The 9,328-nt window shown below is 48.1% G+C and overlaps 1 protein-coding gene across 2 annotated transcripts; it reads left to right on the top strand.

Moving 5' to 3' along the window:
• Nucleotides 1-1,290: 1,290 nt before the first annotated feature.
• On the top strand, nt 1,291-5,802 carry NKX1-2 (NK1 homeobox 2). Of its 2 annotated transcripts, XM_088669895.1 has the most exons (3): nt 1,291-1,461; nt 3,749-3,782; nt 4,488-5,802. In XM_088669895.1, the coding sequence occupies exons 1-3, from the start codon at nt 1,291-1,293 to the stop codon at nt 5,093-5,095; spliced, it is 813 nt and encodes a 270-aa protein (XP_088526021.1). In that variant the 3' UTR covers nt 5,096-5,802. The 2 variants fall into 2 exon arrangements, with proteins under 2 accessions (XP_088526021.1, XP_034994416.1); XM_035138525.2 differs by lacking the exon at nt 3,749-3,782 and having other exon boundaries at nt 1,291-1,516; nt 4,470-5,802.
• The last annotated feature ends 3,526 nt before the right edge of the window (nt 5,803-9,328 follow it).

The raw sequence follows: 9,328 nt of genomic DNA on the forward strand, positions 1-9,328 counted from the left end.
CAAGTTTCCAGGAAAGCAGGTTCCATTTCAAAGCTGCTCACTGGGTGGTACCAGACAGGCCATTCTCAGAGCTTTTGTTTTCCATCTGTAAAACAGAAATAACAATGTTCATGGTGCCAAGTACTGCAAGACTAAAGCTGATATATATTGTAAAGCACTTGTGAAATGAAAGTGGTAGAATAATTCCATATTATAATTTGGATGACTAGTACCTGGTTTTGTGAATGTGAATTTTCTGCAATTTCATGGAAATGTTTCTAACTTCTTAATATCTGAATGTTCAAAATGTTCCTTTGTTCTTTTCTTTAAAAAACAAAACAAAACCTTTTATCCTTTTAAAATAAAGTGGTGCAGCTTTTAAGGGGACTTACGGGGCAATCCTATGCACATCTACTCAGAAGTTAGTCACACCACATTTAAGAAGGCTCCCGGGTGTGCAACCTTACTCTCAAGTGAAGGTACATAGGCTCCCTATAAAAAGAGATAGTATATATTTGTGACTTCTATTCCCTCGCAACTGTGTTTTCCACAGTTGCCCACAGAGCACTGGGAGAGTTAGGCCTTACAGGAGGCCTGAGATGTCCTTCCTTTTAGAGATTTAAGATTCTGTATTGCCTGGGCATTCTTATAAAGGCACAGAATTCCAGAGACTGTAGGTTACAAAGGAATGGCAGCTCTTCCTTTTCCCGAATGAATGCCCCACAACAACAAAACCTGAGGTTGTGATTTACCTCCAGGGGAAAGAAGTGAGCATCTCCCTTCTTACCCTAGTGACTCATTTATTATAGCAAACACGTTTCACTGTCACTTCATAGCCTATAGGAGGGGAGGGAGCGGAAAGGCTGCAATCTCATCGATTAAAATACCATTTCCAAGGCTTGTCCTCTTCTCCATGTGTTTGGGCGGGCAGCAGGATTTTAAAAAAACAAACAAACCAAAAACAACCACAGAATAATAAAGGAAGCAGAAGGAAAGTGGCAGTAGTAGGTGGATTGGAAGCCCCTTTCCTTCCAATCGCAGCCTCCTTCGCTTGTTAATCTTGGATCCTCCTCTTTCTCCTCTCCCTCTCTCCCCCCACCCACCCCGGAGATTCCCCTTCTCTCCAGACAAACCACTCCGAAGTCCGCGCTGGGTGCATCCGAGGGAGACCCTCCTGCCTCTTATGGACAGCCTCCCCCCGGGCTCAAGCCGCGCGTCTTCCGAGGGAAAGCGGGGCTGGCTTTTCACCTGGCCGTGCATTTGCTGCCAAGCTTGGGCCGTCGCAGATCTACCCGGGACTCGGAGCGGGGAATGCTGGACTGTCCGGAGAGTGGGGCCAAAGGAGCCCCCATCCACACGAAGATCTCCTTCTCCATCCTAGACATCCTGGATCCTCAGAAATTTACCAGGAAGAGCAACCCAGCAGCAGGGAGAAGGGAGAGCTTCCCCCACGCGGGGCAGCGGGAGAAAAGTTTGGGAAGAGTTGACGCGGAAAGGCACCCGAGCAGCAGGAGGAATAAACTAGAGGCATATCATGGTAGGCGGCGCGTTCTACTTTTATCTGATCCGCGCGGTTTGGCTGGGTTTCAGGAAAACTTCCGAGCTGGCTCATTTCTGGAAAGCGGCAAAAGATGCTTCCAGGTGTCTTTCTTAGCATAACTTCCAGAGGGGGTAGTGGGGGGGGGGGACAAAAAGGCTTGTGTGACCCATTAAAAGTTTTGATAGATTATTGCGGACTAGTGTTTTACTGGGATTCACCATCCCATGCATATATGGTCGCCCTATAGATCTGTGGCTATTGAACCGCAGGGTAGCGTGTGCTTCTTGATGGGACACCAAGCGTGGGAATGATGTGCAGCAACGGTTAACTTTTTCGTTTGTGGGTCGCAGCGGGGCTTGGCTTGAATTCAGTTTCACAGAACGGTAGGGTTGGAAGGGAACCCAAGGGTCATCTAGTCCAACCCCAGTTTGTTGATTGAGAGCGCGGAAAGGCTGCTTTTCCTTGGTAAAACTTTAACCCCCGGGGGATGCTTAACATAACTTTAAAACAAACTCTTAACCCAATATGTACGGGGGTGGTGGGACGCGGGAGCAGCGGCCTCCGTCTGCCGTGAAGACGTGCAGACAACGCGGAAATTCAGCCGGTGAAGCTTCTGCAATGATGGCAAGCTGAATCCCCGCCCCCCCATCTGCACCTGTTAAAGACACAGGGCTTGCCATGAATTAAAATACCGATAATGTTGTGGATGACGAATCTCCAGCGTCTGGTGAAGGAAGTCACCTTTTGCTTTTTATTTCTGTGTACATGTGAATCCTCCTCGCATTCAAGACAGGGTCTGCGGCGGAGCTAAACGCCTGGATTGAGCTATTATTACGGACGAGGTGTATCCTCACTCACCTCTCTCACTTCCGCGGAAGGTCGCAGGCTCGCAGCTGCCCAGGCCCCGCGGCCCGGCTGCGTTTCCCCTTTAAGAAGGGGCGGAAGGGGGACACGGCGAGCGCAGCGCGGTCCCCCTGGCGGAGTCCCGGCGGAGTTCGCCGCGCCCCCAGCCAGGTCTGCGCGGGAAGCTGCAGCCAGGCGCGATTGTTTTCGGCTCAGCCTGGCCGGATGGCAGCCTGATTGGCAGAGGGACGCGCCGGGCGAAGGACAAGCGAGATAATTGTTCCTGTGGCCTCCCCCACCAGAGGATGCCTTCGCTCCCCCTTGATCGATATCCTATTACCGACTCCCGCGTATCTCCTTCCCACAGCTTGCCGGTACCAACTTCAAACCCCTTCCCCCCCTTCTGATCCTAATATTGTTCGATTAAAACTTACCTTTAATAGATGACATCTATCGATCCGCCCCTTCACAAATCTGAAACTCTATTAGTGCGGCCGGGGAAAAAGAAGATGGAAAAGAACGGGAAGGAGGGCGGGGTGGGGGTGGGGTGGCGAGAAGGTGGAGGATTTACTTCTCTTAAAAAACAAAAACAAAAAAACTTTTCTTAACTTTTTTTTCCTTCTTAAAAATATCTGTATCTCCTCCTGCCAGTTTTCCATAATTAGTTCCCCAGTTCTGAGATTATAATTCTGGTGGAAGGGGCTGCCTAAGAAATGACAAGTTTTGATGGGGCGGTAAAGCAGACACGCGTCATTCATGACTCACGTTATGTACAGTCTTGCGTGTTGTCTTATCGTCCCGTCCATTTATATATATATATATATATATATATATATATATATATATATATATATATATATATATATATATATATATATGCCAGCTCTTCCTCAATTCTCCTCCTGATTTAATCCCCACAACAACCCTGTGAGGTAGGTTAGATTGAGCAAGTGACTGGCCCACGGAGACCTAGTGAGCTTCATTGGTGAACCCTGGTCCCCCGCAGATCATAGTCCGACACCCTTAAGCGTCGCACTGCACTCGTGCCCATCAAAGCTCTTGTCTTACTGGGTAGAAGCCCCCTTAGGTACACACCAAAAGGAGTAGTTTCCCTCACCCTCCATATCACATTGAAAGACAGTCCCACGACAGGTGGTGGACTCTTCTTCCTTTGAGGTTTTTAAGCAGAGGTTGGATGGCCATCTGTCATGATGCTTTAGTTGAGACTCTTCCATTGCAGGGGGTTGGGCTAGCCTAGATGACCCCCGGAGTCCCTTCCAACACTATGATTCTATGAAACACCTTTATTGAAGTACCTGGGCTCAGGCATTCCTAGAACTGAAATCAAGGTCCCTGCAGAGGAGGCATCAGAAGCCGGACGGGGAGATGCCGAGAGGATCGCAGAAGGCGAAGGGGCAAAGTGAATCTCTGCTGGGGGGACGGGGGGACGGACAGACGACGACGTGTTTAGATCCCTGGAAGAAAAACATGTTCATTTTAACGCGCACATCGTAAACATGCTTTCTCTGAAGTCCGACTGATTTCGAGGGGGTTATCTTCCTGGAAAGCACATTTAGAACCCAGATCCTCTTTTACTTGTCCATTTCTGGTTCAGTTATTGACCAGACCCCGGAATGTGGAAAGTAACGTTCTTTCAAGGGTCCAGCAATGGGGATGCGCCCTATTTGACAGTTTCCCCCTCATCCCTGGCACCCTGTACGTCCCGATATGGGACACTGGCAACTTCTCGGGGAAAAGGAACTCTGCGTATGCTCAGCGGCACTGATTAAAAAGTCAGCATTGCTCGTGACTGGCCTTTATTTGACTCTATACGCAAAATTTCTTTTTAAGCCGCTGCGCATGTTTCCAGGGCTAAGACCCTCCGAACCGTTTGTGTGTGTTTGTGTATGTGTGTGAGAGAGAGGGAGAGAGAGAGAGTCAATGTGTGATGGGGCTGAACTGAATGCAGCGTCCGCTCCATCGGGCAATTACGCGGAGATTGCGATGCGGATCCAGGCGGAGAGGACCCGCTTCTGGGCAGGGAAGCGGCCCTTAGGCGGGTCGGGAAAGGCCCCTCGCCTCATTCTGTCCTTGTGTGTCTCCCCAGATGGCAGCAGCAGCGCAGAGAGCGAAGCGGCCGCCCTGGAGGCACCGGAGCACGAGGAGCCGGGCCGGGACGGCGGCCGCTTGGCAACGGGCCCCGCGCCGCTCCATTCGCCCGACTTCCCTCCCTCCTCGTCGTCGGACCTGGACGATCCCGGCTCGCCTCTGCCACCTCCGTCGTCCAAGAGGCGCAGAGCGGAGCCCAGCTGCGCCAAGCCTCGCCGGGCCCGAACGGCCTTCACTTACGAGCAGCTGGTGGCTCTGGAGAACAAGTTCCGAGCCACGCGGTACCTATCGGTGTGCGAGCGCCTCAACCTGGCCCTGTCGCTCAGCCTGACCGAGACGCAGGTCAAAATCTGGTTCCAGAACCGAAGGACCAAATGGAAGAAACAGAACTCCGGAGGCGACGGCGCTGCGCAGCCTGGGAACAGCGCCTTGCCCGCGGGAGGAGATGGCAGCCCCAGTCCGCCAGGCCCCAGCAGCCTGGCCTACCAGACTTTCCCCTCGTACGCCTCGGCCAACGTCCTCTTCCCCGGGGCAGCTCCCCTTCCTCTGGCTGCAGGAGGGGGACCCTTTCCCTCCTTTTTTAGCCCCACGTACCTGGCCCCCTTTTATACCCCTCACCTATAAGAGGAACCTGTTCCCTGCAGGGTTTGCAGGTGTCCCCTGTGCGGGAGTGAAGAGCAAACCCTCTACCGAGTTGAAGCAAACCAAGGAAATCCAGTTTTGACATTCCATCTGCTGAAATGTCTGTTTTCCTAAGTGTTATTTATGAGCATGCCCTCTAATATTCCACCCTGTGGTCACCATTACCTAGTTATGGGTGCTCCCCCCCCCTTTTTTTTTAGTTTTGACTTTGGGTGGGAAAAGAGAAGGGGGCGGGAATACATCCCAATCCCAAACTTTTTTTTTAAAAAAAGCAAAAGCAAAACTTCATCAGCTCCTTTAAATTTGCGGAAACCAGAGTGAGTTTCAATGCAAGAATATGGATTTATTTCAGAAATAAGAGGGCAGGTATATTTGATATGTATAGGACTATTCCTTTTGATTCTTCTATAGAGAATGAAAGAAGACACAAATCAAATGTGGATTTAACAGGCTGGAAGGGCATCAAAGGTTCCCCCACTATAATGTTCTCCTCCCCCCTCTTGTTTCTATCTAGTGCCCTGTGATGCACTGAGCCACTGTAATTCAGTTCCCACCCTTGTTAGATTGGCTAGATACTGGACCAGTCCATAGTATGCATTCTAAGGTATGCATACTATAGCGTACCCATGCTGCATGATCCTGTCTGAACATTACATTTACTCCTAGGCAGAAATACAGGATGTGTGTAACAGTGGAATATGCAAAATGTAGATTGGAAATGAAGGCAGTATTTTAATAAAATGTGCACTGGACTGCATACGACCTTGTATTTAAAAGCAAATTTTCCTGCTTGGTGGTAGGTCCGGAGCCACCAGAGGGCGGTATAAGCCTTATGTGGCGTTCAAGTAACTAGTGGGTTAAGTAAAATAAAAAAAATTCCTTCAGTAGCACCTTAAAGACCAACTAAGTTTTTATTTTGGTATGAGCTTTCGTGTGCATGCACACTTCTTCAGATACAGTGAAATGGAAGTTTCCAGGCACTTATGTAGAGAAGGGGTGGGGAGGGGTGGGGATGCGGAGGGGGGATCACTCAGAAGGGTGGTGGAAATGGGTGATTGACTGACTGATAGCTGTTGATGACCGCAAACGACTGCAAATGGTTTTGCATGAAAAAGCAAGGGTTGAGATGGCTGAAGATCGCTTATCATGTATAATGAGATTTTTGCAGTCGTTTGCGGTCATCAACAGCTATCAGTCAGTCAATCACCCATTTCCACCACCCTTCTGAGTGATCCCCCCTCCGCATCCCCACCCCTCCCCACCCCTTCTCTACATAAGTGCCTGGAAACTTCCATTTCACTGTATCTGAAGAAGTGTGCATGCACACGAAAGCTCATACCAAAATAAAAACTTAGTTGGTCTTTAAGGTGCTACTGAAGGAATTTTTTTTATTTTACTTCGATCCAGACCAACACGGCTACCTACCTGTAACCAGAACTATAGTGGGTTAAGTGCAACCCTATGCATGTTTACAAGTCCAATCCCACTGTCCAAGGGACTGCACTCCCAGATAATTGTGCATAAGATTGGACCATAAGCGTGCTACAGGCTACAACCTCAACCAAAGTAGAGATCCCATTCTAGTTTAATGATCTGAAAAGGTTTTGTTCATGTACAAGAACAGGTATTGTGGGTTTTTTGTTTTGGTTTAAAGTATATAAAGATATACTTCATACATAAAAATTGTATCCTCATATGAAATTGACAGGAATAGCACCAAGTACACTATAAGATACTGCAAATGTTTTACTACCTTTGGTGTGGGAAGAGAGCGATCACCACTACAATAAACTGGCTGCAGATCTTTAACCAACTCACACTTCCTTTCGTGCTAGTGCCTTATTGCTACCATCCTGCTGACCAGCCAAGGCAGGCAACGGTTACATTAAAAAATAAGGCTGTATGTGTGCTGTATCCTGAAATTCAACATGTATCTAACTCTAACCCAGAAACCACAGGTTGCATTTACTTGGCATACATAAAGCAGGCATCACAAGTGTGGCCCATAGGTACAATGGTGCTCTTAAGAGTGCTCAACAAATCCTCTATCTCCCATTCAATGTCCCCTTGGTCATGAGGTGCTAAATTATGGTTGCCTTTTTATACCTTGAAAAGTACATAGTGCTGAAGGAGGAAGTGTTGCTCCTTGCCACTTCCTCTTTATATGTACTTTTCAAGGCTTAGATTAATCCCACTGTAGGTGGCCAAAGCAGGTGGTGCTCACAGCACTTGCTGAAAAATGTGCTCACAGCCTTAAACAGTTGGCAGCTCCTGGAATAAGGCAAGATGTGTGCTAAAGATGTAGACATTATAGAATGTAAGGACTTCTCCCATTTGACCCTATAACAAAGACAAAAATACAGTATTGATTTGGGTTTCTGGAAGAATATGCATTCAAACCATTTCCCAATGAGACTTATCTGCAGATTTTGTCTTTAGGGTCCAACTTTTTCACTCCTGAGGATCATGCTCATCTTGGCCCTTTGTGGTACAGTACTCAGTTCAAGTTTGTGCCCAAGACTTTTTAGGGCACTTTTTAGGGTAATACAGTTTTTTTGTTGGATGGACAATTGTCTTAGCCCCATAATTTGCTTGTTTCTTCCTTTTTAAAAAGTGGGGGGGGGAGACTTAATTTCAAAAACGTATATGTCTACTCAAAAATCTTCCTGGATTCAATAGGGTTTACTCCCTAGTGAGGGGGGGGGGGCTAGGATTGCAGCCTTAACAAAAACCCTCTTCCACATGAGCACAGCAGCAAGAAGTACCTGTGCCCCCACCATTCCAGTTGAAGTGGGGGTGCTCCTGTATTCATGGAAGCTCCCAATGCATTTTAGAACCCCGGAAAAATGGTTTTGCAATCCTGTGCACCCTTACCTGGCAAGTAAGGCCAACTGAGCACAGTGGGGGTTAGCGCTTGAGTAGATATGCATAAGCTTGCACTATAAGAGAATGAGCTATGAATCCGCAAGTCCAAATCTTGCCTCTGCCATCATGAACACATTAAATGACTCCAGGCAAGCCACTCCCTCATAAGAGCATAATAAGAGCCTGCTGGATTAGGCCAATGGCCCATCTAGTCCAGCATTCTGTTCTCACAGTAGCCAACCAGTTGCCTACTGGAAGCCCCCAAGCAGGTTCTGAATGCAAGAGCACTTTCCCTTCCTGCTATTTCCAGCTACTAGTGCTCAGATGCATACTGCCTCCAACAGCATGGCAGAGCATAGCCCCTGTGGCTAGTGGTGAAGGGACCCAGGCTCAATTTCCCCCTCCTTCAGTCTACTTTGCAACATTTTAGATAATACTGTGGGCTTCCTTACAGGGTTGTTGTAAGGATTATAACGAGATAAACACACGTGAAAGACTTTGAGCACTGAAAAATGCTATACAAAAGTTTATTATCACACACATTGGTGCGGCAGCGGCGGCGGGAGGGGAGGTAAACATTGGTCCCAGAAGGCTATGAAATGTACGAGGTCGAGTGCACCTGCGAATTCTCTGCAAAAGTCAAATGTTCGCAGCATAGATCACTCCCTGTTCTTAACTTGTATCAACTTGGGCTTTCCATAGATGTGCCACAGCAGTTCTACACTGAATATCCTGGCCTCGCTGTTTCCCTCTCTCACTTTCTGTATCCATGCATGTAAATTTATTTGCCAACAGAGAATATAACACTCCACGCACCTGATGAAGTGCTCATCCGTTTGTGAAAGCTTAAGCCACCACAAATCTGTTAGTCTTTAAAGTGTCACAAGATACGATGCTTTTGCTGCAGCGGAAAATATTACCACCCTTTTGGCACTTGAAATTTAATCTTTAGGCTACTCCTCAGAACCTTCAATGAAATAATCCCTATGCCCTCTAGTGGGAAATCCAATGGATGCACTTATTCCTTAAATGGAGACGAGGACCCATAAAAAATTCTTTGATTAATTTTTTTTCTTTTAACCTCGTGAAGTGTGTTAGTGAAACATACCATGGTCTACCAAGGCCTATGCAGGGAAGTTCATAACTGAACAGAGATCTGAGTGTCTGTTTCTGAGTTGCAAACAATACTCCAGGCGAACGGTGCCTCTGGGGCTGGCTAGGGGGTGTTGGTTGCCAGGAGCTGAGGCAGCCTCGGAGTAAGCAAGCAAGTGGGTGAGGGAGCCCAGCCAGCCAGTCCACCAGCCCCTATTGTTGGGAATGGATGGACCAGTCGGAGGCCAGGCAGGCAGC

Source organism: Zootoca vivipara, chromosome 5 (genome assembly GCF_965207765.1).
Source record: "Zootoca vivipara chromosome 5, rZooViv2.hap1.1, whole genome shotgun sequence".
NCBI lineage: Eukaryota > Metazoa > Chordata > Lepidosauria > Squamata > Lacertidae > Zootoca > Zootoca vivipara.